This window comes from Drosophila tropicalis, unplaced genomic scaffold (assembly GCF_018151085.1).
Source record: "Drosophila tropicalis isolate 14030-0801.00 unplaced genomic scaffold, ASM1815108v1 contig_845, whole genome shotgun sequence".
Lineage (NCBI taxonomy): Eukaryota > Metazoa > Arthropoda > Insecta > Diptera > Drosophilidae > Drosophila > Drosophila tropicalis.
The window spans coordinates 2,099,710-2,119,214 of NW_027173338.1; the positions used below are offsets into that span (position 1 = coordinate 2,099,710).

Sequence of the window (19,505 nt, forward strand, 5' to 3'; positions counted from 1 at the left end):
TCATAATGCTCATCTATGTAAAATAAATCACCTAAACAATGTCTTTTATATACTCACCGATCAGAAAAAGAACAAACCAAAATCTACACTTCAAGATGGAAGGACAAACAACAATTGATTAAGAGAATTTTTTACTAACTGTTACTTAAAATGGGAAAAAATCCGCTTTTGTTTTAAAGCAGCATAATGAAACATACATAGTTTGCTCTTTCTTTTCGGTGTTTGCGTTTTTAAGTTGCTTTAGCTTTAGCCACACAGATTTGTTTGAGTGTGTGCGTGTGTTGTGCTTTTTTTCCTGCTTCTGCTGGAAAATCTCCACAGCTAATCCATAATTCCACCATGTGGCATTTCATTTCATTTCGGGCACATCACACATGTGTCAAAATAAACCCAAAAACTTGTTGGTTCCAGTTAGCTAGCTCGGGATGCTTAGTTTGGGCCATTAAAACGTTCGTCGGACTACAGTGAGCACACAGAACTAAAGTGAGAAGAGTGATGAACGAAATCCCAGTCACATGCGACGTAAGCTGAGGAAAGCAAACGCAACAACAAAGAGAAAAAAAGATGACAACTTTTTGTGCTCTTCTTGCACATATATTTTTTGCGTTTTTGTTTGCAACTGCGAGTAGAGAATAAATATTTTTTATGGTAGCCGCAAAAGTGTGATGGAGCATCGAGAAAGGGCAGATGTCAGGCAGGGGCGAGAATGGACTAGGGAATGGGTTACAAAAAGGATGGAGTGACAAGTTCAAAATTGAAACCACTGGACGAACAGTGCACGTCAATTAAGGCAAAGCACCATGGTAACACAAAAAGTGATTGGGGACAAAGAGTAGAGTAACCGAGTAAGGACAAACTGGAGTGAAATACTAGGATTTCGTAGAGCGCACTAACATCAACATAAATCCGACTTAACTTGGCCAATGGTCAAGCAAAAGCATAATGAAATTGCGTTTGTCTTTTCCTACACATATGTGCATATAAGTAATGTTGTACATATTGTTTCTAGTAAATGCTATGACATTGTTTCAGTCTCATAAAGATATAGGTTTATCGGTAACAATGTTGGGTTTACTCTGTAGTCAGAAAATTTGATCAAAGGATTCAATCACGAAATACTGTGTTATGGAAATGAGAATCGTTTCTCAAAATTACAAAGATGAGATGAAATTACCACCCAAAAACACCCAGTCAGGCTCATGTGAATGAAATAGATCTTGATGCTTCTGCTGATGATGACGATGATGATGCTTTTGTTGTCCCAACCTGAGCTACCTACCTATCAGCAACTGCATTGTAAACAAACTTCTCCGTTCCAACGCCAATGCCAACTTCAATCCCAAACCCAACAATTGAGGTTGACAAAAACTGCATCGTTGTCTGGCAAAGGCTGGGGGAGAGAAGAATTGGCGGAGTGTACTTTGAGGTACTATTTGGCAGGCATCATCATCACATTGTTGATGATGGCTATGGCTGACTGTTAGGGCCAGGGAATGAATTTAGCCTGTAAACAAGCAGCATGAAATGCGCACGAGCGGCTCGAACAGAATTGCCAGAAAGATATAGACAGAAAAGGCAAACTGCAAAAGGGAACACGAGGAGAAGAGAAAGACTATTTTGGGGAAAATTCAAGTTTTAGTGACATTGTCGAATATTTGCTTTTGTTGCTCATTCGATGTTGTTGAGTGCTTGATGAAACTAAGATGAACACGAAAGATGGCAAAAGTAAAACTCACACACTGACAGAAATCTTAATCCGTAGGTGTTGGTTTTGTTTTACTATCTCACTTTAATATATGTGCTAGTATAGTCCGAAAAGAGTTAAAAATAGTTAAATCGTTAAATCAAGTGTCCAAGATGTTTTATTTAAGAGTTAATACCAAAATGTCATTATCCTAAAAGAATCAAGTTCAGCTCAATCCTATCCATATAACAACAACCACAGAATTCTCAACTTGATTTAGCAGTGAATAACATTTGAGATGGTCAGAATCACCATATATTAAAAAATATTTTCATTTCGTTTCCAAACCGTCAGTGAAGAGATATCTGAGATTTATTTTAAGTGATTTCTTCAAGTGTCAAGAGCGACAAACGTCATCAAATTGCTTGCACCTGAAACAGAGAATCGCCGAAAATTTTAACTAGCGAAAAGTATGCCATAAAAAGCGTTACGTTTTCATGCTGAAAAGCCACGTCAACCGAACATCAACGCCAGAGCACGTCCTTCACCAAATTTCTTCTCTTCTTGTTGCCTTCTGTAGTTGTTTCTCTTTCTGTTTCTATTGCTGTTGCTTTTTTGGGTTTTTATGGCATTTCCGGTACTGCAACTTTGTGGAACTCAGGGAGAACGTTAAAGGGGACTAGATGAAAAGCGGCCAAGAGGTGGATTTGTCATTAACGTCGACCATTTGCCGACACTGGTGTGTGTATGTCTGTGTGTGTGTGTGTGTCGACATAATGTTGCAGATTTTTGAGACGGAGATGGCAGATGGGCGAAGGCAGATGAAAGTTGTTCCCAGGTCTCTAGCTTCTCGAGATGACATTAATGAATGGGCCTTGTTAGGCAATGTGTAATCTGGAGGGTAATTATAAGCAGGTTTTGTGCTGGTTCGTTAACTGCTGATGAGACTGAAGTGACAAGGCAACAACGGACTGAGAGAAGGATTTTCCAAAGTTGAGAAAGTGACATGGAATGGTGTACCTAGAAGATGAATGGCTAAATAATGATAATGATGAAACAACAAAACGAAATAGAATAGTCTCCTTATAAAAAAGTAAATGCCAATCAAAAATTGTTCACTTGAAATTGTAAAAGTGAATTAGTTGATTATAATAATTTATTTTATATAATTCAGGTTTACAGCTCTTCTTTTTACCCATTCATGAACAGTCCGCAATTTTTTCAAGAATTATTCACTTACGTTTAACTCTAATTTTTGTTTTTTGTTTTTATTCTTTTCAGATTGTTAATTGAAATCCTTGAAAAAAATGTGAACAGGCAAATTGAGCTTGAATAGCAGAAACAACAGCAGCAATAAAGGCAAATTGGATAAAAGTAGAAACAAAGAAAGCAAACAAAAAAATAGTTCATAAGAAGCAAATAATAAATAAGCATGCCCTGTACTTGTGTCCAGTGAAATGCGATGCGAAGGCGACGAAGATTGCATACAGAGTCTGCTCAGGCAACAACAACAACCCACACAGAGCAGGGCAACAACAACAAAAACAGCAACAAGGATAACAAGAATGAGGAGATGCCATGCAATGCGATGCGAACTGAAAGGGAAGTAAACAATTGCCGAGCAAACAATGAAAACTAATAAAGCACTTAAGCGGATAGAAAAGCAACAAGGACATTTAAGTGGAGTAAAACAGAAGAAAAAGCAACAGCAGCAGCGTCAGTGGCAGCAAAGAAACCATCAATCAAAAGTGATTATTAAAGGACAATTCACAATATTAAGCTGAGTCCCTGCGCAAGGCGTTTGTTTAAATTTAAGAAAATTTTATTGATTAAATATTAACAGCCACAATGGACACATTGTTGCAAAGCCAAGTGAGGCAAAATGATAGAGAGAACGATGGGGATAAAGTAGCATCAACAAGCCAATTTACACCATTGACAGCAAATGGAGCCACAACCACAGGCCTAAGTTTCACCAAGATGAAGAACGAACCTCTTAAGGATATGCAACGAAACCACCTGCAAAAGATGCCAACGACGACAGCACTAGGAGAGAAACCAACGAGAACACCAACAAACGTAGCTGGGATTTTAAGGATATTAGCCAAGGGTCGAGGCGGCGGCATTACTGGTGGGGGAGCCAGCACACGTCTGCTCCTTTTAACAATATGCCTGAGCATCCTTGTGGGCAGTAGCAAAGCCGGTTTTGCTTGCCTCAGCAATCCTTGTGTATTCGGCGTATGCATCGATGGACTTAACAGGTAAGAGGCTGCCCACACAGTGCTGAGCAAATATAATCGACAAATATCGTAAGTGCTTCCAATCGAGGCAGAATTTATCACCTGCAAGTTCTAGGCAATGAAAAATCTGATTTTGGATTCTTTTTTAATGCGAGCATGTAATTGAAAATTAATGTAAAGTCACGAACAATTTCTGTCAATCTGGTACTATGAAATAGTGTTAGCCAAGTTCGCTTCGAATCATTTACTTGATTATAAACAGTGAAGTGTGAAGAAAGAAGAACGATTAAGTTTATCCATTCATTTCAATAAGCTTGTTCCTCCTTTAGAAATAATAGTTTATTTTCGACAAAACACCATTGGAAAATTCCCAAGAATTTAGAGGTTTTAGCGGAGTATAAAAGCATTTTCTTTAATGAATATTTTCGGAGTCCTGGTGTAATGAAACAAGCCTAAAATTATTTGCATTTAGCTTTGAGTCAAGTTAACTTAAATCGAAAGTAAGACGAATCTATTCAATCACGTTGTCAGCTCTCATTCTCTGTGCCAAAGTCAGGTGTACGCCACACCTAAAAGGACATACTCCCATGGAAACAGTTGGCAATACCCTTGCACATTCTGTGCTTATTATCGCCAGCCGAGCGACCAATAAACCCGTCCAACACATTTCGAGTGGCAATAAACTTGCTGCTCCTCTCAAGCGCCAACAGCAGGAGCGAGGAACCAGCAGTTTCGCTTCCGATTAAGAGAAAGGAGGGTGAACATGTTGACGACGCCACTTTGCAAGAAAATGAATTTACCACCAGATGTCTAAAACCGCTCTTTTTGCCCTTACCATGTGCCATAATTTAATGCATGCGCCAGTTTAAATGGGGTTAAGTTTTGGAATCGGATGGGAAGATGCTGAGTGGGTTTCAATTGCATAAAAATGGAAAAATTATTAACTTGGATGGCATCCAATGTACACACACACACCCCCGCTTGCTTCCCATCAGGATCTTATGCAGTAAATTGACTGCTAAAATATAATAAAAAGGCCAAGATATGGAGGATTGAGAAAAGGAAATGTTCACTGCAATATAGATTATGCTTGTTGCATGTCCCTACTTAAGTACAGTTTATACATTTTCACAACATTTACATAGCTTAACGCCAAATTGCGTAAATAACCCAGTTGGAAAAATATAGTTGAAGAAGATGTACGAGTATCTGGCATTTCTTTAGCTTAACCTCCTTAGAATACCATTCTTCAGACTTTGAGCCATTTATACAACTAAGTAACTGGCATTTTATTTTTTTCCTATGAGTACTTTGCAATACGTGCCCACTGCTGTGTGTGTGTGTGTAACCGCTAACTGAAGGCACTTGGCACCGCCGTTTCTCTTTGGTATATTTTTTTAAAGGATTACATCCATTGCTGAAGCAAGCTGCAAGTCAAATGCGAAAAGCAGTCGTAACTTGAAATGTTTCCTCTTACTCGCATTTCTTGACATTGGACTAAGGCAAGAGCCAACGGAAGATAGAGGGGCAGTATAAAACGAAAGATGCCGATGTCGATGTCGATGGGGGCCACCAGACAGACCTTATGGATAGAAAGTTTATGCTTGGGCTTGGGAAATTTATCGCTGCAATTAAATTTAACACGATTCCATGAGATTTAAACGGATTAACTGAATAGTTTTTCGACCATATTCAAAGTTTTCGTGTAGGAGGAATTTTGGTGATTTTAAATGTTATGCGGTATCATTGAAATTTTATTGGTTTATCGCGGTTTATGGCCATCAAATAGTTTTATGACTTTTAACCACAACTAAGAAGCTATCCAAGATATGTTTAACCAAATGCGAATCAAACGGCGATTTGCTTATTTTTGCAATAAAAACGAAAGCAATCAAATAACCATGTGAGATATATTACAAAGTAATTTCCTACAATTGTGGCAACAAATCAAACAAATCTCTAGGGTGCAAGTCAAGTCAAACCAAAGGTAACAGGCAAGGCACCTACACCTGCCAATCTCCCCATCTCTTCCTTTACAACCATGATTGTATGTATGCCTGGATCTCTAGGGCTTCCTTTGGCATATGTCTAAGTATGCTTATCTCCATATTTAACCCATGCAATGGCAGCAGCTTCCATTCAGTTTGCCATGCTGCATTCTAATGTAATTCAACAACTTCTTTAATTAAGCAGTCGCCTTAGTGCCCCACCTGGCTGGCTGACTGACTGGTATACTTCCTTTCAGCCTGTCGGGCCTTAACGTAGCGACATTTCCCTAGACACTTTTCCTGCATTTCCGTTTCAATTTCAATTCGCCTACACAAAAAGAGGAGCAAAAAAAATGTAGGTAAGAGAGAATTTGTACTTATGTGTTTGAAAGAAAAAAAAAAAAAGATAGAAAAGCAATCCCAAATGGCTACCAAATATTTATTTCCACCACTCAAGTGTAATGTTACTTTGGACGAAAGTTTATAGTACTCGGATGAGTACTGGATATGGGATAGATGTGTCCCATCAACCTACATTGCTCAGAGATGGAATCGTGTTGATGTAACTACATGTTTCGAATCCAGTTCGAATCGGTTAGTAGCTTAGACTGATATCTTACAAAACGTTATTAAAACTTTACTTCGCCGTGCTCCATCTCAACTTAAATGTCAGGTTTTGTTTTGTTGTGGTGTATTTGAAAGAAATAATTATATCACTAAATCTTTAAGATTTAAATTCAAAATTGTAGATAGAAATTACTTGAGTTTCTTACTAATTGAAAGAAAAACTTTATCGATCCTTTTTTTGCAATGTTTTTCGGTCTAATTTGATTAGTTTTTGTTTTTAAATGATAGATTGAACTAAACTTGTTGCTTAAGCCCTTTAAGTCCATACAACAAAATATTTATTATAAAGTAAATATTGCTAGTCGGATAATAAATTGTTTGATTTTTCAGAAATTTTTTAAAAGTGAAGAAGCAATTTTTTTAGGATTCAGACATGTTACCATCTCTAGACATTGCATTGCTTCAATTACTTTCGAAGGAGACAAAAAAAAACAACAGCCTTTATTCGAGCAATGTACCGTTATATATGCACTTGTATTCCCCATATATTGTGCTATTTGCTGAAACTATTTTTGTATCTAAAACATTTTGTATCTTGTTGTTGTAATTTGTTTTTACTGTTTTCTTTTTTTTTCATGTGCGCCTCTCCGTGTGTGTGTGTGTGGGGATGTTTGGGTTTTTTCTGGCCAACGTTTGATGCATCATTGACACAACGTTCCACCTACCTGACTGCCGACTATCGCCTGCCGCCTACGCCCACGTGTCACAATAACAACAACTAAAACTACAGCTCGTACTCATGTTACTGCATTGATGGCTATACAGGGATCCAGTGCCAAACGAATTGGGACGAATGCTGGTCGGGTCCCTGTCAAAATGGCGGGACATGTGTGGATGGTGTGGCCTACTACAATTGTACGTGTCCGGAAGGATTTTCCGGTAAGTGTGTGCATATACATACATACATACATACAGATATAAAGTTTATCTATGTATCTGTGTGGTTGGGTTACTACAATGCGGTTTATTTTTGGCCACCAACCTAGCATACGAGAACTAACTAAAATACACGGAACTAAAACAGTGCACAGTTCGCTGAACAATTCACAAGGCTTGGAGAAAGGGTATGGAAGTGAAGTTCCTGTTTTTTTTTTTTTTTTTTGAGCGTGCTCTCCATATCTTCTTTATGGTGCCTTTTATCTCTCTCTTTCTCTCTGTCTCTCTCTCTCACTCTCTGTCTATCTCTCGTTTCACGTGCAAAATGTATTTTTATTAAGCAAAAGCAAAAAAATGTACCCACATCCAGAATCTGCTTGGTATCCATGGAGTGTGGAATTGGAGGAGTAACATATACAAGCAGTGCAGCCAGTGGCAGTGTAAACAAACAGAAAGGTTCCTGTTACCTTCTCCTTCCACCACTCCACTTCGTTAACACTCACACGTATTTGTAAAATTTACGCGGCAAAGCCAAAGCAAAAAAAAAAAAAAAGACAAAGACAAAGACGAGTCAAAAAATAATATATGTGCACCTACTATGCTTCTTTTTCACTCATTTCCTCCCGGCATTCGCTCACATGTGTCTATTCTGCTTTCTTTTTTCCTTTTTTTGTTGAAGAGCTAGCTAAGGACACTGTACAAAAAGAAAATGGAGGTTAACGAAATTTGGGATAAATTGTTAAGAAGCCCATTATGCTCTATAAAAAGTTACTAAATGAAATTATTGGAAAATACTTAAAAATTAAAAAAAAATTATTAAAAACAAAGTCCTAATGAATAAATACCAATTATACTTTAAAAGTTAAGCAATATCAATCGATTACGCTTGAAGTTATAATTTAATTATTTAAAAAATCTAAAACAGAATTCTTTATTCTTATAACTTAGTTTGTCTATACACTGATAGAGCTTTCTGTCTATACAGGTTCAAAAACTTTGGAATTGGTTAAATTTATTTTTGACCTACATACATAGATCAGAAGAGAGAGAGAGAGAGAGAGAAATTTTGGAATATTTTTGATGACATTTATAAATTGTGTACTTACAATATAAAGTTTATATTATAAACGAAGCTAACACAAAAGCATCTATAAATAGTAATATTCATAACGATAAGCATAAATTCTAAAGAGTATTCACAACAATGCAAGGAAACGGAAAATGTCGGCAAAATGATTTGAGAAGCAGGATTTCCAAGACGTCAAGTGGGGAATGAGAATGAAAATGGTTGGCAAAGCCAAGCTGGGGCCGGCAAACCCAACTTTAATGTTGTCTATTGTGGTAGTCAATGTTGGGTGCTTAACTTGCCACTTGCTACGTGTGGGACTCTTAGCTCTCTGCCTTCTATTTTAGTCCCCCCTCTCTCACGCTTTCACTCTGACTCTCTATATATACATATGAGTCTATGGAAGTCTTACCATGAATGTATCTAATGTTCATCCTTTTTGGATTCGTGTACTTTCCGTCTGCACATACACACTGACACACACACACACATACATTTACTCAGGGTCTACGTGCGAGAAGCACTTAGAGTGAGTCCCAAAGTTGACTTTATAAAATTTAGTGAAATTTATAGCCATGATGTAGGTGTGAACTGTATTTGTATCAGACGCCAACTAAAAACCAAAATACAAATTGTAGCAAATTTGTTCGAGAACTTTGCTGATGAGTTCGAAACAGAGACGAGAAAAGTAGTAAAGAAAAAGAGAGAGAGAGAGAGAGAGAGATAGAGAAAAAGGATGTGTAAGGGTTGATACCAGTTAAGTCATTGGCTTAAAGGCGTGTTCTTTTAGTTGCATAGTTGTAGAAAACAAGTTTAAAACATGTGTCATATGGGTTTCCGTTGTTAACAAACTCCAACAGTTGCTAATTTTTGGCACTTTCGTATATTTTCCAAAACATTAAAGAGTACAAGAAGGTCAAGTTTTAATCCCATTATGGTAGCAAGCGACTTCGATCTATCTTGTCCCAAGTCGAGAATATAAATTAACGGTTTATATTAAATATTCGTCTGTGAAAAGGACACAAAAGGCGTTCATGACACTTTACCCCACATATAGAGCTTTCATTCAAAAGGATTCAAATATAAATGACTGAATTTAAAAATATGTATTGAAAATTATCCTCAGGCCAAAAGATTTTTCTATGGGCCTCCGATTTTTACACAGTTTTTATTTGTCACCCAAAGAAGAGTATCACATTTTAATTTTTAAATGCATACACATGAACAAAAACTAAATTAATTTAGGATAAACATACCATAAACCGCTAAGCATAAGCTTGGAATATAAAATCAACAGATAGACAAATAAAATTATGCACCACCAAGCGATTTGAAACGGCTTTTTCGAATTGCTCTCAGACAAATGCAGTGGAAATAAAAGCAAAATAAAGCAGAAAAAATAGCAATAAATGAAATGTAAATAAGAAGGACTGCATAACAAATACACCAGGAAAAAAATATGCTGCTTGCCAGAGAGAAATATGGAAGGCAAAGAAATATATATATGTATAAAATAAATAGATATTTTTTTCCCCCACCAAAAGCGCGAAACGTCGGAAATGAAGCAATAAACTATATACTAAAAAAGAAAATGCACAAAAATTTAAATGAAATGCAATGATAGTATGAATAGAAAGAAGAGCAAAAAAATAAAATAAAAAGCAGAAGCGACCAAAAAAAAAAAGGGTCTAACACAAAGCCAAAGTAACGGATGCTGAGGAAGAAAGAGCGAGACGCCTCTGGGCAAACTATTTAACCGCTCATTGAGTTCAGCAAAGCTTTCACCTTGGTTTGGCAACCCTAAAAAGAAAATTATTCACATTAAAAAGTGTACAAAGCAGGCGAGTAGCAGAAGACCAAAAGAGATGGCAAGATTCTAATTAATTTTATGAAACCTTCGCCTCCTTTTTAACATCTGCATTTTGGTTATGGCTTTTGAAGTGGTGGCATACACCCACACATACATACATACATACAGAAAGAGAGACCAACAGAACAAAGTTCAGTAGCCCAAAAAAGTAGACTACGTTTTTGTGCATCTTCAATTTTTTATGCTACTTACCAAATTTTTTAGGATAATTTTTGCCAAAAACTAATAAAATGTTCTTTCTTTCACTTTGTTTACAAGTGCTTTGATTGCGTTTTTGTCTCTTTGAGTATTTTTATTTTATCTCGATGTTTTAATCAGGCTAATTGCAAAAGGAACTGAAAGAAGAAAAGATAAAAAAAATTGAGGACAAATATTAGAAAAAGATTGTATTTACCTATATATCAAAGTAATACATGAATATAATTGTACGATAAAAATAAGTTCAAGAAAAAAGTGTTTATAAGAAAATTAGACAAAAAAGTTTGGTTGCCATAAAACTGAACTAACTCCGCTTTCTTAATCAAATTTCAAATCAACTTGCTGAATTATATATTACCGTACTCGAAGTATATGTCCTTTAACAAATAACATTTGTTCATACTACATACTCATGTTGAGAACTTCCTGTTTTTTATTGTACTCAAAACTTGGACTGGTGACATTTTTCTTCGTTTGTCATTTTACTTGTTTTTTTTTTTTTTTGTCATTTTGTATATTGTAAACTTTGTACCAACATGGTTCTCTTGTGCGTGTTCTTTTCTACAGTTGATGCCACTGTTGCAGCTGCCTGCCAGCGAACTGTAAACATTTGTGCAACAAGGTACGAACATTTGTTTTGGCTTCGAGTCACAATAAACATGTCTGCTTGCCCCAGCCCCAAAGTCCCCCTTCAATGCACAAATTGAAATTTGAATTTTATCTGCACACATTTTATGCTTCTTATTTGCTTGTTACTTTTCCATTTCTCCACAAGGAGGTGAAGAAGGTGGGCTGGATCGGAGGGTGGCAGATGGCAGAAGTGGGAAAAATATTGCACTCAGAATCGGGGCAACATTTATAAAAGTGCAGAGAGTTGAAAATATTGCACATTTCGTTTTGCATTTTTAGCTCACATATTCGTATTTCCATGAATGAAAAAATTCCCAATGAATGGATTGCCGAATGAATGACTGCACCGAGAAAAGTTGAGTAAAGATTAAAAATTCGATTTCAGGATTTTTAAGCATAATTAAAGATGATAGACTTTCCTTCATATCATCTAGACTTAAAGTCTAGTAATGTGCATGAGAACAGGTTTTAGACGAATTCAAACCCAGTTTAACTACTAATTCGACGACTATTACAATTATCTAGTTTAAGTTTCTTATTTTTGTTTTTTACACAGTTTCCATTAGCACACATTAATAATACAAATTTGAGCTAGTTAAAATGAAAGCCACGTCTTTTGCAGTGCAATTTGTATGCGAAACTAATCCCACACCCAAAAAGCGTCATCTATTATGTCCTATGAATTCAAGGATTCGTTCTTCAATCACCCACTTGCCCACCCCCCCCGTTTGGTGACAGTGAGCAATGAAATGCACTTTGGCTCATCGAATGCTGAATGCTGCCGAGGAAACTAATCACGGGATTCATTCACTCAGTTTGAACCCGAACTCAAACCAAATCCACAGAGCAATTCAAACCAAGCCACAGTCACCAATTTCAATCCGCATAAGAGTGGGCGGGGAATGCGGTGCAGGTGGGTGGTAAATGGTTGGAGAAGAGGCAAGGCGGTTGCACTTGAATGTCTTGTGGTGCGCATTGTTGCTCTTTCAATTGCAGTTTCTTTTTTTTTTTTTGCTACCCAAGGAATCCTTACCATTTTCGAGAGGACAATGAAAAGCCAAAGCCAAGGGAAGCTCATTTTCACGGCAATTGCCATGAGGCTATGCGAGTTGCGGCCAAAAGGATGCAATAGGAAAGGAGATGGAATTTAGGGGTGAATGCCATACACATATGCACTAGGTCCCATCTCTCACCTGCTTATGTATTAGCTTTTTTAATTAATTGCATTTGGTACAACATTACCCAGCTGGGACTAAAATGGATTTTCTATTGAATTTCCTTTCTTTTTCATTGAAAAATTTTCTTTGCCAACGTTGCGTAAAATTAGAAACTATTGTTTGTGTTACCATGTATTTATCTGTGTGTATGTGTGTGTACATATGTGCATGTCGAAAATTTAGTTTGCTTAAAAATTTTTACATGAAAATCGTACATTTGGGTTGACATATGTTTTGGTACGTAATTCGGTCTCATCGTGCTCCAGCTAAATAATAAAATACTTTGTTGCTATTTTAAAATAGAATTTCTGGATTTAAAATACTTTTGGGCGCATACGTAGAACTTGATTCCCACTAATGAGCCATTGAAAGCCCAGTTTTTAAACAAAGTTGTTAAAGGTACTTCTATCTATGATTAACAACTGCTGATCGAATCCAATGGCGAATGCGTGATATTTTTAGCTTATGTTGAATCCCGTAAGAAAACATTTTATTATCCATCTGTCTTTTCCTTTGGAATACAATGTATTATTAGTTTTACATATAATTAGCCCACAAGAAGTTACAACTAAGTTTATTTGTATTGTATATCATTAAATAAAACATAATAATAATTGATCAACCTAAGAAATGTTTTCGAAGTATCAAAAAATAAATTATGTATAAATAAAAGACGAAACTAAATTGTTCTTTGAAACTTCTTTTTAAGTATATTTCCTAAACATACATATACATATATACAATTAGACCAAGACTAATTGCAGCAATCAACTGTAACAAAAATGAATCATATGTATTGTAACCTTTCGGAAAGTTCAATAAACTTTTGCAAATGTTCCTTTTGTTAAAATCAATAAAACCATGAATATTTGAAAAGCATGACAACAACAAAAACACCAACAGCAACAAACGCCAAATAAAGAAATAATAAATAAAACCCAAAAGCCAATTGATTAGCTTCGTTTCCACCCTGCAAAACAAGGACAATTTATATAGAAATACATATAAAACGGGTGTCTTTTTTAGAAGTACTCCAAGTTATTCTTAACTGTTGTCAAAAAAGCCTAGAATTTGTTTTATAAGCTCGTATTGCAATCTATGGGAAATAAGGAGGAACTTTTTTCTAGTTCATACAAACAAAAATAATTAAGAACAAATATCTGTTTATTCAAAGAAATCTCTGGGTCTTAGGGTGTATTATATCTCAACTCTTTTAGTTTGAAAAGTGTTTAAATAAATGAAACTATTACGATAAGAAACCCATTTTTTTGTATGGTAATAGAAGTGTTTACCATTCAAAACTTTTTGAAAAAAAAAAAACACCCATTATGTGCATATGAATTCTGTTGAATAATTGGTACATCAAATTTATATAAAATTGAATGAATTGCGATTTGTTTTCACCTAATTCGTTTAATAAAACACGAAGAGAAGTTTCGTAACCAACGCCAAATATTAGAGTTCATTCAAAAGCAAACCAATTAAGCTTTGATTTTGATTTTTAGTTTTGATTAAAAGAAGTTGAATGCCAAGTGTACTGATGAATAAGAGAATTAATGAATGAATGGATGAACACAAGTTGATTTTTGATTGAATACGGAGAATATGTAACACAAAGTAAGGTGTAAATTTATGCGCACACACACACACACACACGCACATACACATATTCAACTATGCTGATGAAGCAGAGAGCAGAAAGCCAGGAAAATTACGATAAAAACTGCATTGCTGCAATTTGAATGCATTTCCATTTCTCTCATATTTTTCCCCTTTTTTTATTTGCATTTTTGTTGTTTTTATTGTTGATTCGCTGCATTTGCATGAATGCGAAATCTGAAAATGTGAATAGGCCGGGAATCTTTCCCCTATCCTCTGCACTACCGCTTTATTCTACCCTTTAAGCAATTTGCATTGTTTTCGCGTTGCAATGGCCCCAAGAGCTCTTTGCTGGCTGCAATGATTGCATAAAGGCAAGTCAAGGAATAAACCTACAAAGGAAATTCCTAAGCTTTGTTCTTCTTGTTGATGTAGTTACGGAATAGTGCTTCTATGTGTGTGTGAGTGTGCGTGTGTGTGTGTGTGTCAGGAGAGCAAGGTTAAGTTGGTTAAGGATTGCAGCTTACGTAGATGATTTTGTTAGCGAATAAAGTTGTAAGCTCATTACTGTTTAGTTAGATAGAAAAGGTTATCTAAACTAAAAAAAAAAAAACCTTATTTGACATATTGTCCATATAACTTTATTTGTAAGCATTAATATCAAAGTGGGAGTAGGAGAAAAAATTAAAAAACTCAGAAGGAAACCCACTGAGTAGTACACATATTATTCCTTCAATATACTTAGTTATTACTTAGTTATTACTTAACTTACCAAATTCATTAATTTTTTTCACTCTTTAAAACGTTTTTAAATAAAAAAAGTCGTATATTTTCTTTCATTTTCGCTGGTAATTTAATTATAGTTGTATTTTATATAAATTTTTGCTTTCAGACTTAACTTGATCAAATATTTAACAATCACTTTACACAAATTTCTGACCAAATATTCAGACATTCAGATGTTCAATAAAAAAAAAAAAAAAAAAGACCCGAACCCTGAGGTTGGAAACAAAATTGAAATGGCATTACAAAAAAACAAAACAAAAAAAGAAGAACAGTCAAGGGTACGGCGAAGAGAATGAGAAGGCAAGGGACTGAGCTGCAAGGGCGTAGGGAAGGGAAAGGCAGTCAAACCAATGCCCGTCCATTAAGCAGACGAAAAAATGTGCGTCCAATTCGAAAAATTCATTCATAAAACATGCTTCGTAGATTGCGGATACAGAGAGTGAAACATTTTTCCATGCCCACAGAATTGGATGCTCCACCCTATATACATATCTGCAATGCTCCGCTCTCCTCTTTCTTCATTTACTCTGCCCACGCACAATGCAGCAATAAAATGAAAATCGATTTTCACTTTAACGACTTCACACATACCAAAAAAGAAGGAAAAAATGAAAAGAATTGAAAAGGCCTCGATGAAACCACAAAACAATGAACAGGAGAAGAAGAAAAAAAAAAGAAAAAATGAAAACGAAGTATGAGAAAAAATCATCGCTATTGCAGTCGATAGGTTGTTGCTTCTGCTGCTGCTGATCCTGCTTGAACTCATATAAGGGGTGGTCATTGGTGGTCAGTCACGAAACCGGGTGTCCCTGCTCCATCACCAAGTCAGATAGACATTTGAGGGTTGACTTGAATCTGGGTTAAGAACTGGTACAATGCGTAGGTGTTTAAGTCTTAACTACTAACTTTCTATCAACCCCTCTATACGCCCTTACCACAAACCGAGTACTCTTTCGTTGCGTGTGTAAATTTGTGTGTCTGGATGTGTGTGTTCGCCTGACCACTTCCTGTATTTGTGCCTGAATTGGAGCGTAATGTGACATTTCAAAAAGGTAAACTTTTCTTTCACATTTTTTCTCCCTTTCTGTGGTTTCCATGTATATCACTTTGTTTGGCTCTTGCAATATAAAGTGAGTTATACTACTGCAGAGACATATCTATTGACAGATAATGCTTCTGCTTTTCGAAATACGATGATGACAATGACAGGTAAATGTTTCCTGTTTTATATAGCTATATCCGGCTTATTTTTAGCCACAAACTTTTGAGGTTGTATGTATGTATCCATATATTGCCATAATAAAACTGCAGTATGTGAATACATTTCATTTGGTATTTGTTATTACAGCCATTAAATCATATGGCAATGGCAAAAAGCCATAAACAAATTGAAATGCAACGATGGCGGCCATTCGCATTTACAGTGACTTTATGATAGGCCAAGTTAAAAGGATGTTGCTACGTACAATAAAATGCAACCAAAGAGATGGGCAAAAATCCATTACTCAATCGAAGTGCGGTCAGCGAGAAGCAGTAATACCATAAATTTTCAACACTTAAAGAAATTGCTGGAAATTTCTCATTAAAATTTATGTTCTTACACTAAAAACAAAAGATAAAATGTTCTCAGGAAATAGATAGATGGATTCTATAACGTTAAATGGTTTTATGACTAAGAAGTTCTGGGCGCGCCCTAATAAATTGATGACGGTCCTTTATAAAATAACGAATACGCATAGAATACCAGTTGAACTAATCATACTTATTATGTTTATTGTAAATGAACACTAATCAGTTTGGAAAAAATCACAATTGCCAAATTTAAATGAAAGTAACAGAAATAGTCAATAATCTGAAACAGAAGTTCAACCTTAGTCCATAGGAAAACAAAAGGAGAACCAATTGTGATTAAAAATTGGTATTTCTATGACACAAATAGGTTGAGCAAATTGAAATCTTGTTAAAACTTTGATGAATTTAAAAATTGTCAATGTTTTGCTATTCATACTTCTGATGATGTTATATTGGCCAAAGACAAGCCAAGCGGCAGTTCATTCGACCTCAAAGTATGCAACAGAAATTCAACACACAGCTTTTAGGGCCAACAGTTGATCGAATTCTGCATGCATAAGATATATAGATGTACATATATGTATGTTTATTTTAATGTACGCCGACATACAAGTATGACATACACATACACCCACACACTTACACAAAGTCAGCCATGTCATAAAGCAAACAAATGGGCATCAGCTGACATGGTACCAAGTCCAGACACTCGTCTCATATTTGGTTTTGTTTTGCTCTCTTTGGTTTGCTTTTTCTGTTGATTTAGTGCTTATGCAAATGTAATATATGTTCCACTCTCTGCCCTCCCACTTACTCTCTCTTTCATTTGCATAGACTTACATTATTGTTGCATTATAAACAACACACATACACGCACATACATAGGGAGACATTTATCTTTTATGCGTCTGCATCTATTTTTATGTCCATCAGCGTATGAGAACTATAAGAACATGAGTACTTTTTGTTATTTATGAGCTCAAGTGATAAATTTGTTGCCTTTTAGTTGCACTCGTTCTTCTCTTCTTTAAGTTTCATTAAATGCCTTCCACGGACGTTGCCGATGCTGCTCCTTTCAATGGCATCCAAAAGTTGAATGCAATTTTCTTGCATTAAATTAAAAAGTTTCAATGCACAAGAAAATTCCTATGCACAGCAATGGCAGTCAGTCAGACAGACTGGCAGGCGGCAGGCTTTTTGACACTTTTGTTTCGACACTTTGAAGTGCTTTTTGCCTCAGACGCAGACAGACACTTGAGAGATACGCGGAACTTACAAAAAGTTCTTTTCCCAACTTTAAGCATATTTTTCGCCAACTTGTTGCCAAAAACGAAACAGTAAGGAAAAGAACGGAAACAAAACAAGACAAAAAATGCCAAGAAACAAAGAAGACCCAAATAAATTTTGAAAGTTCAGCCATACAAAACATTTCGCTGGCAATAAATTTGCAAGGATACACACTCACGCACACACACAAACACACACACTCACACGTTTACAATAGGAAGTACACATACAAAACAAAGAACAAAAAAAAAAAACTTTAAAAAATCACTCATACGCAGTGTTGCAACTGCAACACAATGGGGCGCCTTTGGCATAGAGAATCTGTCTGTATGTCTGTTGAACATACATATATGTCTGACAGTCTCTTGCCTGAAAGCCTGAATGAAACACAACACAGTCAAAGTCGAAGTCAACGTTGGCCTGCAGTTGTTGAGCAGAAAATTGAAAAGTATTTTCAAGTACTGTTTTTTTGTTGTTGTTCTTGCTGCTGCTGCTGCTGCTGTCAAACCAGACATATATTCTCCTTGCTGTGCAATAATACACTAATATCATATATAAAGTATGTTCAAAAAGGGAAAGATCTTAAGCAATCAAGTAATTACTTCTTGGAAACATTTATTGTCAATTTGCTGGGACTACACAAAAAGGTTTGGTCCATTTTATAAACAGAAAGCATTATTTGGAACAACATTATAGTTAGTAATAATTAAATTGTTGATGCTAATACAAAAAATATTTTAGGTTCAGTTATAGTTTATTTAATAGGCAAGGAAAAAAAATGATAGTATAGCTTAAGCTTATTTCTATAAGAACATTGACCATTCGCTGTGAATTTTTCTAGTGTGCTATTCCACTAGCTTGCTGACTTGCTCGCCTTTTATCCACTCGTTTTTCCTTCATCACCACCCTCTTGACCCAGAACCCCGACAGACATCAACAAATTTGGCATGTGTTTGTTTCACACACACACACACAAGCATACTCCATATGGGTGTGCATGTGGGTATATCCTTTTGAAATGTTTATATTGCTTGCAAGTAAATCAGCACTTGTAGGTTTTGTTTTGATTGCCATTGATGCGCTTGTATTGAAAAAGTTTTCCTTTTGCCTTAGCCACTTCTTTTAACTTTCAATTTTCGTCTTGAAAAGAGAAATTTCCATTTTCAAAATATAATGAAAAGGTCATTCAATTGCATATCAACTAACCTGGGCATAGCAAAGGGCTACGTAAGAAAAAATGAATGATTGAATGAAAAACAAATTGAAAATTGACTATAAACCAAAAAAAAAAAAAAAGAAAAACGTTTTTTTCCATTTAATTTGGGATTTGCAAGAATCTCAATTTACACTTTTTGTGCTCTCCATTTCAAAAATTCAATCAGAGACCAAAGCACACCACATAAACAAAACCACAAATAATAAAAAAGCAATAAACAATGTTTGCACAACAAAAGCAAAAAAAAAAATGCTAAAAGCTAATGGCGAAAACTTGCCAAACAAGAATAATAAATATTATTTATGAAATATATTTTTTAATAAACGAGAATTGAACTTTAACCAGAACATAAATCTATAATTCAAAGGAAAATGCAGAATTTGCTCATTGGGTGTCTTCTTTTTTCTCAATTTTTTTTTCTTACAGGATCCAACTGTGAGGAGAATGTGGATGAATGCATGTCGAATCCATGTCAAAATGGTGGCCTATGCCGTGACCGTAACAATGGTTACACATGCAGTTGCCAGGCAGGCTATCTGGGAGATCACTGTGAAGTGGATGTGGCTGTTTGTGAAACAGGTAGGTTTATCGAACGGGAAAAAGATAGTGCAAAAGTTTAATCGAAAAACTATCTCTGATTATTCCATCG

General features: G+C 35.7%; 2 protein-coding genes across 3 annotated transcripts in view; one reads left to right on the forward strand and one right to left on the reverse strand.

Moving 5' to 3' along the window:
* LOC137581575 (MKRN2 opposite strand protein) overlaps positions 1 to 19,505 on the reverse strand; it is a 55,771-nt gene that overhangs the window by 16,776 nt on the left and 19,490 nt on the right. For both annotated transcript variants that reach the window (XM_068295875.1, XM_068295874.1), the window contains exon 2: positions 10,544 to 10,686. The gene's annotated coding sequence lies outside the window, so the exon portion shown is untranslated. The remainder of the gene's footprint in view (positions 1 to 10,543; positions 10,687 to 19,505) is intronic.
* The window catches only part of eys (eyes shut), a 53,318-nt gene that overhangs the window by 12,900 nt on the left and 20,913 nt on the right, over positions 1 to 19,505 (forward strand). The window contains exons 2-4 of the mRNA XM_068295870.1: positions 2,966 to 3,945; positions 7,270 to 7,418; positions 19,283 to 19,435. Coding sequence (XP_068151971.1) covers positions 3,533 to 3,945; positions 7,270 to 7,418; positions 19,283 to 19,435 — 715 coding nt within the window. The 5' untranslated portion in view covers positions 2,966 to 3,532. The remainder of the gene's footprint in view (positions 1 to 2,965; positions 3,946 to 7,269; positions 7,419 to 19,282; positions 19,436 to 19,505) is intronic.